Below are 17,037 nucleotides of genomic sequence, written 5' to 3'. Positions count from 1 at the left end.
ATTATCACTGGTGATACTCTAGTTGGACCAGCATATTAAGCTTGCTGTTGCCTTATTGCTGTACTCCCCAGTGCAGAGGTCATGCCTGGAGCTCATGCAAGGCAGTAAGAGAGTGTAAGACAAAAACCATCACATGCCCCTGGCTTACCTCTCTTTGATGTCCTGAGGTGCAGCTCCTCCAGGTTGCCTCCTCCCCAGCACTGCCAAAATGCCCTCTGAGAGGTTAAGCAAGCATCAGACCCTTACACTCAGAGTCTGGGCACTCTGCTCTGCCCACACTGTGCCCCCTTCCCCTTTTTTGTGGGCTGTGGCAGGCAGCCCACAAAATGGGCCACCATTCACCAGCTGCTCACCTTGCACCCATGGGTGGGGTGTGCCCTTTGGCGACTCTCCAATCCTGTACCTCTCACAGACAACTTCATCATCACTCCTCTCCTCTACCTCACGGGCACTGAACAAGCCAAAAGTGCTCTGACACTGGACAGGTTTCTGATCAATAAATTACTCTGCTTTACATGGTTCAAATTTAAGCTTTTATTTGGTTTTTAAATTAAAAAAATAAATTTCATTATTAAATAGTGGAATGGGTCTAAACTAATGTTTACATATTAATTCACTTGCTTTAGGATACTACCAGAGAAATAATTGAAGTTTACCACCTGGACAAAACTTTCTGTTAGAAAGCTCAACAGTGGCGTAATTCAGTTAAACAGGAAAAAAAAAAGCCCCAAAAGTTTTAATGTTTACAATGAACGTTAGAAGTAAACCTCTGGTTTTAGCGTCATCCGACTCTAGTTTCCATCACAAAGGCAGTCATTGTATTCAGAATACTATACCACAGTGCTAATGTCATCGGCTTCATCTGGTTTCTTTTGCCTGCTTGGCAGGGATTTCAAGTACTCCAGGTGCCTCCTTGCATCCTCCTGGTTCTGTCGCACGTAATAAACCACGTAGGAGATCACCATGGTGAACCAGCCAAACATGGTGACCAGCATGGCGTAGTCAGTAGTCTTTTTAGGGATGTTGCAGAGGTCGGCGTCGTTGGCAGCGTTGAGGAAGGGCCTCCCCGCGTGCTCGTCCAGCACAGAAGTCTTGCAGATGACGTTGTTGGCCGTCTCGTAGTTGGAGGCCATGCTCCGCAGCACCTGCTGCAGCGTGCAGTCACAGTGCCAGGGGTTGTTGGCAATTCTGGCCCTGGCCTTCAGGTTGTTGAAAGCGTTTTTGTGCACGCTTTTAATCCGGTTGTCGGACAAATCCAGAGTCTGCAAGGTTTCTGCCACCCCTTTAAAGGCATGTTCATCGATAAACTCAATCCCGTTTTTTGATAAATTGAGTACTCTCAATTGGTGCAAGTCCTTAAAAATTTCGTTGGGGATAGATGTTATCTGATTGGAGTCCAAATAAAGTAAGACTGTTTCTGAAGGAAGATCTCTGGGTATCTCCTTGAGGTTTGCATTGCTACAGCTGACGTTCAGACCTCCGGAGTGGGAACAGAGGCAGCCTTTTGGGCACATACTGGCAGAATGAAAGCACAGTATCATGAGGACAAAACTTTGTAAGAGCAGACACATGGAGAGGGAACGAGTTAACCACAGGTCTACCAAATGCATGCTGGGCTGTCAGCATAATCACACGACCATTTCTCATTCAGCCGACAGGGCGGGAAAAGGATCGGCAAAGCTGAAACGTAGCTTCATTTTCTTCGGCAGGATTAGCAAACACTGGTTACCAGCACATGGGCTTCCTCATGGTCAATACCCTTCTTAGAAGCATGCCTACAGAGAAGAGGGAAAAAAGGTTTTTGATACCACAAACTCAAATTCTAACTTTGTTTTCATTAAAAAAAATAGAAATAAAAAGATGGTAAAGGGAAATGCCACGCTAAAGAAATTATTTATTATCTTAAGTAACTCCTATTAGCATTAATCTGAGTTTAGTGCATAAATCCCCAGGACATTTTTAAGAGGATAGAGTACACTTACTACAAATTGCATGGGTTTGGTCTTTAATACTTATTAGAGAAAGCACTGGTTTGCTTTTATCACAGACTCTTCTAAAACAGCTATAAAACTAAACTGCTTTTTCCCTTGCTGAAGTAGAAGATGCATCGATAGGAGCTAATACTTGTATCTCCAGCAACAGTGACGGGTTAAGTGAGGAATCTGTGGTGGTTAATGTGAACTTATCTCAAAATTATTTATGCTATTTTAAGTCCAAATCCAAGTACTTCAGCAAGGAAATATTTTTACTATATCAAGGAACAAAAATCAGGTACAGCAAATGCTGCTACAAAACACCACAATCACCTGCCACCTCCTTGTTTGTCTCCCCCTCCTTCTCTTTCGCTTTAGAATGCTGGATTCCTTGTATCTCCCAGCATTTGGTGAGAGCCACAAACACAATTTCTACCTCCAGTTTTTTTGAAAATTTTCTTTTCATGTAACAAAAAGAAATGGAACAATTGCAAAAAACTCACATACCCCACCTCCAAAACAAATAAAACTCACAAAACCTATATACGAGCCAAACACTAAAATATCTTATTCATGGCATGTGATTTGCTAATAGGACATATGAAAAATACTGTTTCTGTTTCTCCCCCCTCAAGCTGGATTTAAAATAGTAAACATCCAGAAGCTTTTCCATTTTCTCCTTTAATTGGAATACAAATACAGAAGTCTGAAATGCTGACCTATATGGTTTCAAAGACAACCCTTTCTCCCCACCACCACCCCTATTATGGTAAACTATGAATTTAAAACAACAGGTCCATTTGTTTTCATGTACATGCTCTCTGTCTTTGTAGAAGCTCAGATATGTGTAGCCTTCAGGTTGTATTTACATATAAATGAATTATGTTTTTTTCCAAGTCCACACTGTAGCCCACTGAACAAGAAAACCCCTGCACGGAGGATATGTGTGATTTTACATGAAAAAGGAGAAATTGCATTGCAATCACTTTTTTACTTGCAGAACTGACATACCAACTGCAGTTACTGACACATTGCAGTAATGTGGATCGGATGTGTCAAGCATAATTTCAAACTCATAGCTCAAGTTCTATTTAACCCTTTCTGCTGAGGCTCAGTATGCCAGTAACCCCACAGGAAAAGAAAAATAAAACAACCCAAACCAATCTTAACAGCATGTACATTACTTGTGATTACTCCATGGCTTGGGAATGCTCACACAAGCTCAGCATACTCTCACTGCAACTACTGGAGTGTCACCACTAATCTTCAACTTACCTATTGTTCAAATCAGTGATTGCCCAAGAACCTAAACAGAAAGCTTGCACTTGGATTCCATAAAACTTCTACTCTAAAATTGAAAAGAAATGTAGTTGTTCCAAATGAGAAATTGTGAAGTTAACCCTGGAAATGTGAAACTGCTTAGAAGGGAACTAAGCAGAGCATGAAAAGTTCCCTTTGAGGAAAGAGAGGTGAGGCAGAACCTCCCAAGTCAATGAAATCCTTCATGACCTCTGTGGAAAAAACAGGGTTTACATGAAAGAACCCTGTTGCGGTGGGTGCATCCTTCCCATTTCTCCCTTTGGTTCTTTGGTCACTGCAGTGCCTGCTCTTCAGACCAGACAGAAATCTGCTACAGGAGGGGATAAGCTCCAGAAGTTGTTTTTTCCCAGCCTGCCCAAAAGCGCTAAGTATTTGCTAAAATGTGCAGCCCGTTCGGAGGCCAAGCTGGAGCTGGCAGCTGCTCCCCCTGGCACTCAGAACTGGCAATCTGCTGCTCCCTCCAGCAGCCCTGGGTGCTGTGGCAGGACAGCCTGTCCCCTGCAAAAACAGCACCTATTTTCTTCTCCCTCCATGTTCTTGTGTCTCACTACTGTGCTCCTGCACCAGAAGAGTAGATGAGTGGTCCAGCTCATCACCACAGAAGGAGCATCATCTCATCACCTACTGCTTGTACTCAGTGGCTTCCCATCAGTGGCACTGGAGCTCTACTGCAGGAAGGGACTGGGGGGAAAGAGCAAAGACCTGAAGTAGTCTCGGGTGTTTCATTTTATAGAATTACAAAAATGATACTGTTCTCATCAGAGTGTGACAAATGAATATCAAATTTGCTTCATTACAGGCTAAAAAAACCCAGTCAACCTGGAAATACAGCGTAGACTCTGCTGAGTCCTCCACAGCACTGCTACATCACCAAAGACCATGTATCAGAGACCCCAATCCCCTTTGTAGAACATCCTGATCCCACTGAAGATAAATTAATCTATTTAATGCATTAATGTGTTTAGAGAAAGAAGTAGAGTCATTACAGACTAAACAGGATAGTGTTTAATGAAGCAGTGCCTCTTCCAAAGGCCTAACTAAGTAAATTAATATAGAGAGGGAAGAACTCGCAATGTTTTAAGTTGCTAAATAGAGCAAATACAAGTTTAAACCTGCAATTAACAACCCACTCAACAAAACTTGTCTCAATAAGAACAAAGCTCAGCAAATTCCCAGTAAATTAACCAGAAGAAACACAATGGGACTGAACATCAGTCAGGATAAACAGAGCTTTGTTTGCTTCAGAATATGTGATCGAAGGGATATCTGAGGTTTGTTTTAAACAATAAACTTAGAGCAAGAACCTTCTTTACTTATAGTGACTGCAAGAAAAGAAAAGAAAACTAGAATTCACATATTTCTAATGCCAGTATGAAGATCTGTGGCTTCTTGAGCTGTATCTAATTTCCTCTTGCTTGGAACACAATAAATAAAGAAGGTGTCAAAGTTGGAACAAACACAATAGAGATATACCAGAAGACACAGTAATGACTACAGACAAAGGGATGAAAGACACAGAATTAAAATAAATATGTGAATTAATTATAAATCTGCAAATAAAGCAAAAAGAAAAAAAGAAATTAAAAAGTGAAGGAAGGCACAGGGAAATGACAGCAATACCAGGAGCACTTGCAGCACTATGGTATAAAAAAGCTTTTTGTGCACATTTCTAAAATACAAGTACAAACATAGAATGCCTAACACCAAGTCAAATATTGCAGGGGAATAATACTACAGACAAAAGATTGCACAGAAGAGCTCTTTACAGTCTTGCAATTTAAAGGTTTCCAAGGCTCCCTCTTCTCAAGTTCCCCCAAGACCATTCACTCAATGCCTACATCCAACAATGTAGGAAAATGTACAAATCCTGAAATCCTCAGGGAAAACACACTGCTTTTAATACATAGTGAGATTTCTACTGAGCTTCAGGCGTCAGGTACTTGCAAGTGTTTGTCTTTACTACAAACAAGGTGCAGAGACTGTATCTCAGCTCCTGAATGCAACACTACTAAATTGTCTAATTGAACAATAACTTCTCCCCACAAGAACCACTGATGTGAGGAAGCACTGGTGCCTCCAACTACTGACATGGAAAAGGCTTCACAGACTCAAGAAAGTCACACAGAAAGTCCAGGACAAGACTGCCTGCAATATTAATTTATCCTGGTTTGTCTTCAAAGAAAGACTTAGGAGGATAGGAAATCCTATAACCATCACACAGAACAGCCAAAAAATGACACAGGCTGAGATGTTTTTATGATTAGGGCAATACTAAGACGACAAAAGATGCAGAAAAAGACACCCCATCATATATGTTTAGTTCAATATGTCTGAGTAGGGGAAGGAGTTTCTACTGCAGTGTTGAGACTGATTTCAGAGTCCACATGGCAGCTTTGGTCATCACCCAAGTACTCTCACACCCCCTGCCTCCACAGGAGAGAATGGACCAGAGATACCAAATCCTTGCACTTGAGTGTCAGGCACTGCTCTCAGAGGACTCAAAAGCAGAGACTACAACCAACCTTGAGAGGTATTCTGCCTACAGTATGTTGAACACACACAACTACCCAAGCCCTCAGGTGAAATCAGTGGTGCCATTTGTTGATGACACTCTACCTGCAAATTTCTATCTTTCAGATGCAAGAGAGGGATTTACTCCCATTTGTTCAGCAGATGGCTTCTCCAGGCATTGTGTATCTACATTTTAGTAGGGTCCTTCAAAAATTACTTCCTAGCACTACAAAAATAACCTGTGACAGTAAAATATCTTTGTTTAAGTTGTTCCAGTAGGACAATACTTCAACTTGGAATTTCGCCTGAATTCTCAGACAGCGTCAGGTAAACTCCCAAACATTTTTTTTGAGGAAAAATCAAGACAATTATCCTTCTCCTGACAGCTCTTCATCAAGCAAGACCTCACACATAATGACAAAACCATGACCTAATGTATTTAATATAGATGTTTTATGGGAAGATTCCTGTCGTAAATCACATAATGAGGGCCACAAATTAGGTCTGTAGAACAGGATCACACAGGTATATTCCAACACAAGAGCCCCCAGACTCACACACAGCATCCTCACTTGTTTTGCCCGTTTGTCAGAGCAGCAGCTCTCTGTTCTCTCTTCAAAGCCGGACTCACTGATGAAAAAGATTGCATCTGTAACTCCAGCAATGTCAAAGGGGTCACAGTTAACTACTAATGCTCAGCAACTGCACACACAGCTTGTACTTAAGGTTACTGAAGGCTCCTTTTTTCCTCCAAAAAGGAATTTCTTTTGATTGTAGCTGATGTGCTCAAACGAGCAGGCAGGATCAGAACAGGGAAAAGGAAGAAGCCAACGGATCAACCACAGGGGGTGAGCTGTTGGCTGCATCATGAGTATACTCAATCTGTCTGGTCTGTCACTTTTCAACCACCAGAAAAACTGGAAAAAAATTATGTACAATCCAGCTTCTTAAGAAGGTGGATCACGGGAACTGATGCACAATTCACCTGCCTAGGCTTACCATGCTTCTAAGGATATACAGCTGTAAAGCTTAAGTGACTAACTAACTTGCTGCTAACTTTAGGCATACTACTACCCAGAGAAGCCCTCATTTGAAAATGGATCCCCAATGGCACTGCAGGCTCCACAATCCCTGGGATCACTGTGTTCTCAGTTAATACTGAAGGTATCCCCACAAACAACTGCAGGCCCCCCACATCAGAAATGCACGGCACCTATCAGGGTGCCTCCCATCCTCCTCTCGTACAGCCCATACAACTCACATATGAACCTAGAGACAGCTCCAATTTCTATGGGCAGTTCTACTGTCTTCAAAAGAAGCTCTCAACTCCCAGTAAGCCCTCAGGAGATCCCTCAAAAACAGCTCAATTTTTCAAGCCTGGTCTAAGTAAAGTCCTACCCTTCAGTGTAACAACTTTCTTGCGTGCCAGCATCGGAATTTTGATACAAAATTAGAAAAGTCCAGGAAATGAGACTCCTACAGGGATCTTTTTTTAGATATCTTTAAAGCAAACTTGCACTTTGAATAAATATTAAAATTTTATAACTAAAAATCCATTAAATGGAGCACTGAGAAAGATCATTATTTTAACTTCCAGAAAATCACTGAGATGCTTTATAGTTTTGAAAGACCTGACATTATTATAACTTTTTTCCCTCCTTTAAGACATCAACTATGTTGGTTTATAGAAAAGATGCTCATTGATAAATCTAGTTTTCTATTTAAAAAGTTAAAACAGGTCTTAACTTTACCATATTGAATATTTTTGGGTTACATCGGGTTTAGCAAATTAACCATTGAAATAGAAAATATGTCCCTTTCTAATACATTGCTTCCCATGAGTTCTGCTTCCTGTAATGCCAGTCTGCTTCTTATAAAACACACACTCCCCACCCTGCTATCCCCCATCCACAGAGCTGTGGTTGATGACTTTGTACTCCTCTTTTTTCCCCCACTGTCATAAAAAGCCATATACTACTACATCTGCAAAGTAAAATATTACTTTGCAATTAGTATTGACAAGACAGCCATAAAATGGATATTATAGGCTAAAATTAACAGGTGATTTTCCAGCCTGAAAAGTCCAGTTAGCTAGAGGACTAAGGACAGGACAATTTTATCTGAACCCAAAGAAAGAGATTTGCCACCACTACTCCCAAACAATTGCTAATGGCATATTTAGGAAGAGTTAAAACAGAAAAGATATTTGGAGAAAGAACTATCTATATGCCTCCTATGCTTAACGAATCTTACACTCCTGGTGAACACAGACCTCCCAGTAAGCTGCACACTGGGCTGTCCTGCGCACCAGGTTTGAGGGATCTGTGCCTCTGGAGGCCAGCAGAGTCTGTGCCCATTGGGGAAAAACCTCCATCAAATCCTGCCTGGTTCCACCAACACCTGCAGGCTGAATCAGCCCACAAATTTTCAAAACACAAGATGTAAAAATAAAAAGTTGCAGGAGTTTTTTTACACATCTATGGACATACGATGAAACTACACCATGGCAATGTGAGTGACTGACTGACTGAATGGGCACTGGGCTGAAAAGTGATCACATTTGTGAGCTTGAGCTGGACAGGAGCAGTAGGACCCAAAGGGGAATGCAGCAGCCACTTCTGACTTCTGTGCTGTCTGTGCACTATAAAACATCACATTGCATGGGTACCAAGTGAATTCCTCCAAACAATCCAATCCTTTAAAACAATGCCACCTCTGTGCTGTTAGCACACCAGGACCAAGGGCAATCTCACTAGCTGCACAGAGGGACTGTGAGTCAGGCAACTCAACCCTCTCCATGGCTCCAGGACAACATGGAGAAATTCCATTCAGCAGATCAAACAAGAACCTGGTTTGGACTCCCAGGACAATCTGTGAATCTCTTTCACACATCTCTCCCTGTCACCCCTCAAATGTGGAGGCCTGGCTGCTCCACAACTCAGCCACCTTGAAGGCAGCTAAGATGCTATGAAGCACCAAACCAGAGAGGTGCCATGACCTGCTTGCAAGATGCCAGGTCATTTCAATTCCCAGATGAAAGTCTCCAGCAGTGGAAGAGTTTCAGGATTTCAGAATATGGCAAGATGAAAAATCCTAAAGCAGTAAAAAGAGAAATTAATAGAAGCCAATGTCAAATGAGGTAGGAAAAAAGGGGTGCAAAAGATCACTGGTTCTATGAATAATTGAAATGTCATGATTAATCAGTGTGAGCCTGAACTTAAACTACATAATGGATTCATTATCTAATGAAACACCAGATGTACTCAAACTGAAATATTCTCCCCTAGGACAGGACTCAGAATGCCAATCGACATTTTCCCAAAAACATCCAGTACAGGCATCTATATATAACTGCAAACCTTTTCCAGTTGTAGAAGCAAAGCTTGTAGGTAAAGGTTTATAGATCCTAAGCTGTGAATGCCTTCCCTTACCTGTCACAGAGTAATAAAATGGTTGAGGAGAGCCAAATGAACATTTTAAGCTATAATTACTTTCTGATTGTGAGATCACTGAATGTATCACTCCTTATTACAGATTAACATCTTAATTATACTGTGTGGGCAAATGAATCAGCACTTTAAGACTGATGGGTTGGGTTCATGTTCAAAAATGCATTTGACTTTTTTTCCTTTTCACATCAAGTCAGGAACTATTTTGCAACTCTCAGCTGATAAATAATTGTGTGAAACTTAGCAGATATAATGACAGATTGATGACAGAAAAAATATTACCAATCATGTCCTATGAAGCTTTGCTCTTGGAAGTCTTCTGTGGCAACACATTTCTTGGAATGAAATTTGGTAACTTGCTGGAAATTAAAGAAACAGCTGCTGGGGATGCTGTTAGACCTTGTTCTTTTGAGCCTTAACAAAGATTGAATCACCTGCTTTTTAGAAGGTATTCAGTGCTGCCTATTTCTCTTTGTTATCTCCTGACATAGACTACAGACAGCTTCTGTCCCTTCCCTGAGCTATACCCTGATGGGAAATATAAACAGCATTTTGCGTGCACACCTATGCCATTTGAAAAAAAAAAGTTACATAGACTTACACTGCATATGTAGTTGCAACATAAACCAAGTTAAAAATGAAAGGCACAAGATGTAAGATACATGATAATCTTTAACATCATTTATCACTACATTCAGAAGAAATTGTCTTGACAACCTATAGAAGAAATGAACAAAGATCAAGATATGCCAGTTACTACTCAGCAAACACATCTGCAAAAAGATTTTTACCACTATATAAGAACATGAAAAACCACATTACAGATGCTAAAGGAAAATGCTCCAACACACATAAACGACTACTTGTGAAGAGCTCTCCAAAGCCTCATAACTTTTTTCTAGATTATTAGTGTGCATCAGACTTTGGGATTATATTCTACCAAGTCTCAGTCACATTTTCTGAGAAAACATCAACAACCATTCTATTTGGCAAGAAAATCCTTTCCAGTTGCAGCTGAGTCAATCCTCCACATGATCCATAGTAGGAAAAAATGTACTCTGAAAGCTTAAAATAACATGAAGTGGAAATGCTTCATCTTCCTTGGGTAAAGAGATCCAGACTAAAGTCCTTTCTAAAGTCTGGTTATGAGGAGAATACCTAGGAGCCTTTCATGAATAAGGAATGCTGTAGGTTTTCAAGAAATCTGATACAACCCAATGGAAAATGCTTTCATCATGAGATGTCAATTTCACAATATTTGCCGATTTATTTTTCTCCCATATTATAAAATAACATGATCAAAGTGAAACAGACAAGTGCCCAGTTGGAGCCATACTCTTTCCAGTAGCTAATGATGGATCCTCCTTCATCTTAATTAGGCAGAATCTATCAGATCAGAGAAAATCTTGTCTTGATCTCAAGATAATTACACTGATTACCTCAATGATTACCAGCATAATCAGTGGCAAGTCTTGCAATTTAATCTGGATAACTGCATCTGGTGACTGCAGATGGTGTCCTTGCCTAGTTGAAGACCTCATTCTATTTTTGCAAAGTGCAAATCTAATCCCTGCTAACAAAACTGTGTTATCAGAAACTGACAGGCCTTTAAGGAACTAAGGCTATTGCAAAGACAAGCAAGATTCAGACCACCTAGAGACCCTTCTTCCTCTTTTAAGGGTGTTTATTTGGTTCTGTGTACCATGATCTTTGGGCTCATTTGAGGTTCACCCAAATGCTCCTGCAACTTAGTAGAAGACAGAGGTTTTAATTAGGGTGGGGAGGCGGTGCTGCTAATGAAGTTAGCAAGGCAGAAATGAGCGCGCTGACCTGAGGGGACTGCTCAGCGAGGGACACACTGGTGGCTCTGCAAAGCTGCCATCAGTGCCCAAAGCAGCAGCAGGACAGCAGGACAGCTGCTGGCAGCAAACACCTGGGCACCAGGGAATGCTGCAAGAGGTGCTGCACACTCCAAAGCACAACAGGGAGAAGGAGAACAAAGCAAAGAATGGCTGAAAGCTGCTTTTCCCAGCTGACCCTCTGTCACAGAGCAGCTTCCCAGGACAATGGGTCACCACAGGTGAAACCACTTCTTGGTTGAGACAGCTCAACAGGAAATACAGATGCGAGCAGAGGAAGTGCCACAGTGACACTTCAGCACCCACTTTCACAAACTCTTGCTTTTACTGTGTCTAGATTACCCTGCTGCGTTAAAACCCAGGAAGGCAAGGCTGCTTCTCTTCCTGCACTCTTCTCTTCTTGTCACTCTTTCCAGTGACACAAACACAGAACAATAATTCATGGCACAAAGAATTTGAAAGGAAAGAAGCCAGCAGAAGCTATTACTAAAATGAAGCAACTTGAATAATAGTAATACACAAGATGAGACTAGCAAGAAAAAGAACATACTTCCAGAGCAATTACCCTGAAAAAATTTTAAAGGGGAGAAAAAAAACCCCACAAGATAAATTAGCAAAAGGGGGCAGCAGTTAAAATATAGTACCTCAGCAGTTATTAATTCAGCTCCTTGTGCTTTGAAATATGCTACCTGTATATTAACAGGACCTTAAAGAAGCATGCAGAAGTAGAGTAACTCATTTAGAAAAATGCAAGAAAAATAAAATGTGTACCAGCATATAAAAGAAACCAATCAAGTTTGAAAGTTCCAATTAAAAGCTCTAAACTTAAGAGTGAATACTCAAAACCACAAGCTTCTCCTAATGAAATCAAAATTGTTATTTAACAATATAATTCAGAAAACAGCAAAAGAGACAGCAAGTTTGGAATAATTATGAGATCAATAAGCAATTAAGCAACTTTAAAAGACATTCAAATAACCTACAATCAAGTGACACACTGAGCTGCAAGCCATTTGACCTTGCCAAAGAAAGTGGCTGATAGTGATGCTGGTTTTGCTGTGCCAATGGTTATTACAACTGCACACTGCCAGTTGCATAGCTGGAGAGCCAAGAGCACATCTACAACATCACACTTCCATTTCTGCACCAAAGGTGTCAAGTATAACCTACTGTATCAAACCATCCACCCAAAAACCACATCCCCACTTCTAATATTTTAATCCATGAACAGCTTCCAATAACTGTAATTTCTTTTTCATTAGCTTGCCAGGGAAACTTACCCTTTTTTTTTCCTGTCCTAATAATAGATTTTCCCTCCATATTTAGGTATCATTATAACTCTAAAAGCTCAGCATGTGGTAATTTGGAATAGTCAGACAAAGGGATTTTGTACTTTCATGAAAGCAAGACTACCAGGTTCTCATCAGGACTCGCTTTTAGCTCTGCTGGGTGCTACTACCATTAGAAGCTATGGAAAAAACTAGCCCAAGTACAACTTCTGCAGCCCTGCTATAGGTAAGGATCTCCCAAGAAAGCAAAATCTAACAGTGTAAACCTTCAATGCCATCTTGCGCTGGCAGCACTTCCCTAATTAAGAATTTAAGGCCAGATGGAGCCATTAGATCATCTAATCTGACTCCCTGCCTACCACATGACGTGTCATTTTACCAGTAAACCTCACATTGAGCCCAAAAATTTAGGTCAGACTGAAGCATGTCTGAACTGAGAAGACTTCTGTGTGCTCAGGGCAATACCTTTTGTGCCCACTGATCTTGCAGCACCCTGTATCAACAATCACCATAAGAGTTAAACTACTCCAGCAGACATATCTGCTCCACCAGGATCCAGACACCAAGCAAGAGTGTTTGTTTTCAAAAGAAGGGCTATACTGGAAGATAATGTTCCACTGTTCATCATCAAGAGCTCTATGTTACCACTTTCTTCAAATAAAAGTTAAACAAACTGGCTATTTTTTAATCTGCTGGTGAGTTACATCAGGCCCTCAGCTGCCATTAAGTAATGGTTCAAATTACATGTGTTACATCTAAGCAACAATCAGCATGTTTTCATTTTGAAATAAGTGCTCTTGGGCATCCCCAAGGCTTCTCAGGAAGTCAGGTAATTTTTATTTTTTTTAACCATGTAGTAGGACTTCTCCAAAGTCATAATAAAACTTGCTGTATTAAGTTTCTCTTCTGAGGACATATAATGATAGCAAGTCATTATTACAACTTGAGGTTGCAGGCTGAAATCCTTTAAGGGTTGGTTCTCTGACCCTTACTCAGCAAAAACCTTTAGCCTGTTTGCAGCTCATCAGCTTGGTAAGGGGCAAGAGAGCCTTCAACATTCACCACACTGAAATAAAAGTTATCACCAACTGCTAAATGAAAGGAACAGCTCTAAAAAAAAATAAATCTGCTTTTCTCAGTGGAAATAAGCACCAGCCTTTATTAGACATGGAGCCTAGCTGTGCAAAAAACAAAAGCAAGGCACAGCTGCTTGACACTGAGTGTGCAGAAATCTTCCAGTTAGTCGTTTTTCCCAAGGAGAAAACAAAAGAAAGGAAGAGCCAAAATGAAGTGTTGCAATGGCTACCTCCAAGAAGAGAAAAAACCCTTAAGGTCACATTTTCACTAAAGGAAAAGAGGTCTTTATCAGCAGCACTAGAGCACAACAGAAACTTGGTTCAATAAAACCCTTAATTTAAAGACAAGAATGTATCAGCTCTTTGTGTGTCCCCTCTGAGGTTATACCGCCAAGTTGACTTTGGCAGACCTAGGTGATACAAAAAGCAGGAGTTGTGAAGGAAAAAAAAAATCTTGATTAGCTGGGCAATGATCCAATAACCAAGACACTCGAGGCTGCAAGTTCACAGTTGAAGAAACTCAGGTAGAAATAATTTATAGCAAATTAAGTTAGGTCATGATAATGAAATTTAAAGACATGTGGGGCACAATTTATTTTACTAAGGCTTGTTGAAAAGTGAAACCCAAGCAGAGCAAACAGGAAGGCTAATTTAACTCTGGTTACTGTTGGCACTGGCACTGAGATAAACTTAACTTGACACGCTTGGAATGGGAAAGTGAATATAAGAATAGGATTTTTCAAAAAACTTTTTAACACCATTTCTCCACATTTGATCCCGTGAATCATGGCAGCTCGTTCCCCAATTTTATAACATCCTGGCACACAGCCCTCAGTGGCAAGTGCAGTGAAAACAGCTGATTGCAAGGGTTGGGAAAGGATGGATAGCAACATCTGCACTGCAAAGCCCCTGCCATCAAGGAGCAGGAGGGAGGATGGAAAAACCTAATGGGAAAAGGTCTCCCAAGAAGTGCAGTCCCCTTGCAGGTCACTGGAAACCAGCAGAAATGGCAGGAGGGATGCTGTCATCACTGAGGGCTCTGCAAGGTACCTCAAGAGGTTATCTGGCAGCAGCCTGGGCTTTGGCTGCACTCGGCAACAGACGAGGTCCGTGACGTCCTCAGCTGTCCCTCCTGCCACCCACGTCCCCCACGCTGTGAAAAACGCCAGGTGAGGGGGAAACAAGAGTCACTATAATGGATGAATGCAGCAGTTTGCAGGAGGGGGGAGGGACAGAGTAATGAAAAAGTGTTAATATTGAAGTAATAAAGCTTGTGGCCATTTTTCAGTCTGAAATCCACAATGCCATAAAACAATGCTTAAAGGCACTCACTTCTGTTCTAAACCACCTGCACGTTAAGGCACCCTGCTATTAGCCCATAAGTTGTTTACTACCAGTCTTATTTCAGTCAGACTCCAGGAGAGCCATAAAGCTGAATTTCTTCACTCAGTACAGGAGTCCAAGTGGCCTCAGGTTTTCCTGGGTATGCCAAGCCCCAGCGTGTCACCTGCGATCCCTGCCCAGTCACTGACCCACTCCTTTCTAGTAAGATGTATAAAAATCAAATCAAAGCAGGGGGAATCTGTGCCTGGCACATGGCACACACACACCCTCCTTTTCGCCTGCTTCTCCTCGAGCTCCTGAAGCAACAGCTACTCTCAGTGAGATGTGTTCAGCACAACTATGATGGTGGCTTTATCTGCCAGTAAGCATCCCATGTGTTACACTCTCCCAAAATGGTCTGGGCACTGGTTGGTAAAATGAGACTTCTATTTCCTCTCCTGAAACAATTTCTTAAAAAAAATGTAATGGAGAAACAATGAAATATAATGGCAAAGCAAATAAATAATGGATATTCTTCTGAAATTAACACATTTTCATCTGTTTATTTGTCACTTGTCTCTTTTTTGTTTGTTTCTTTGGTTTGCTCTTTTGTTTGGCCCAAATAAAAGCATGTGTGTTCAAAGCAACTCACCCATTTTTTTTCCTCTGTCAGAAGCAAATATTACAATTCAACGACTCTTACAGAGATGGCCCAGCTACAAAGAGAAGTCTTTGTCTCACTGAGAGGACTACTAATTCAAGGACAAAAAGATAGAGGCTAGAAGAATTGTGGTACCTACAGGAAAGTTTAAGGCTGACAGAAAAGCCTGTGGAATTGCAGGAATAGTGAAGAGTAAAGAGAACCAGAAGTGAATCTCAGGCCTGTGCTAGCACCATGAAGGGAGGAAGCCAGATGTGGGAGTTTCACATGAGAGACCACAATGGCTCACAAGCCCACGGGTGAACTCCTTACAGCCTGGAGCCCAGTGAAACTGCCAAGCCTTAACAAGTTCTATAAATTATACCATCTTTCTGGGAGCTATATGACAAACCATGAAATAGCCCAGCAGCAGCACCATTCTATTGACTAATACAATAAAGAGAGATACACTGGTATGGTGGAAAAAACAGTTTTGCCCATATTTACACACCTTCACAATGAGTCAATAATGAAAAGGACCCTATTAACTGCCCTCCTTTTTTCAAAGGCACCTTTACCTCTTAGGCACTCAACTACCACATCTCAATACAAGTCAGGAGTCCAGGACATACAAAAAGTCCAAATGGCCTAAAAAACACTGTTGAGTCCTGGGTTATGTACTATGAAGAACACCACAACAAAAAGTAAACTAAACTGTATCACTTGAGAGCAGCATTTTCAAATCTTTTTCCTTGTGCTTCCCATCACAAGAAACATTATCTTACTCATTCTTCTTTCCTTAGTTGTCATAGATGCAGTGCCACAGTGCTGAAGCAACATGCAGCCATCTTCATAAGCTGGTTCAGATCTGAGTACAGCTGCACTCCTGATGGCTTCCCATCTTGCTTTCAGTCTGGCAAAGATATCCTCCAGTTCCATCCTGCCCTTCCCCACTGGACAGTGAGGATAACAGACTAGCTCAAGCACAGCAAAACAGATTAAGCTTCTGTAATGAAGAGGCGCCAGTGTCACTCATTCAGGTCCAACAACAGTTTGCATGCACCCCAAAAGGATGCTTTCAGAAAATGACAAATCTTCCATCTCTTCCAGCTGCAAGGAGAGCCCACCCTTGCAATCCTACATTTAAAACCATTGCTAGCCCAAGGAACAGCCCAGTGTTAAACCCCAGCCAATATAGTGCTGCCAACCCATCTTCACACTGATCCATGATATGTGAGCAGCAGCAGGGTGTTCACAGTGCTAACAGCCACACGTTATTGAACCAGGGCTCTCACAGTGCTCTGTGCTCAAAAGTGTCCCCAGAACATGAAAGGGAGACAGCCACAGCTATGCTATCAGTGTGTGCTACCAGCCACCACATGGCTGCACCACGGCAAGCAAGGAGCCTGCAGGCTGGCAGGCCTGTGGCTCCTTGGGGAATGAGCCTCAACAGCCCCAAAAAGCTCCTATGATGGGTCTGCTTTCCTTTTGATTAATATATTCAACCTCTCCTTTCTCTTTCCACCAAAAAACTGTCATTTTGCAAATAACCCCTCCAGAATTCTTTCAAGTTGCACATAAAAATGTACTTGGCAAA

General features: G+C 41.5%; 1 protein-coding gene across 1 annotated transcript in view; it reads right to left on the bottom strand.

The window, feature by feature from the left end:
- Window positions 1-595: 595 nt before the first annotated feature.
- The window catches only part of LRRC3B (leucine rich repeat containing 3B), a 44,066-nt gene continuing 27,624 nt past the window's right edge, over window positions 596-17,037 (bottom strand). Inside the window, exon 2 of the mRNA XM_058816869.1 lies at window positions 596-1,775. Within this exon, the coding sequence (XP_058672852.1) occupies window positions 831-1,610 (780 nt within the window). The 5' untranslated portion in view covers window positions 1,611-1,775 and the 3' untranslated portion in view covers window positions 596-830. The remainder of the gene's footprint in view (window positions 1,776-17,037) is intronic.

The sequence above is a fragment of the Ammospiza caudacuta genome, chromosome 1, assembly GCF_027887145.1.
Source record: "Ammospiza caudacuta isolate bAmmCau1 chromosome 1, bAmmCau1.pri, whole genome shotgun sequence".
Classification (NCBI taxonomy): domain Eukaryota; kingdom Metazoa; phylum Chordata; class Aves; order Passeriformes; family Passerellidae; genus Ammospiza; species Ammospiza caudacuta.
Note: the sequence above shows the minus strand (reverse complement) of the source record. Positions and strands in the feature narration are given on the sequence as shown.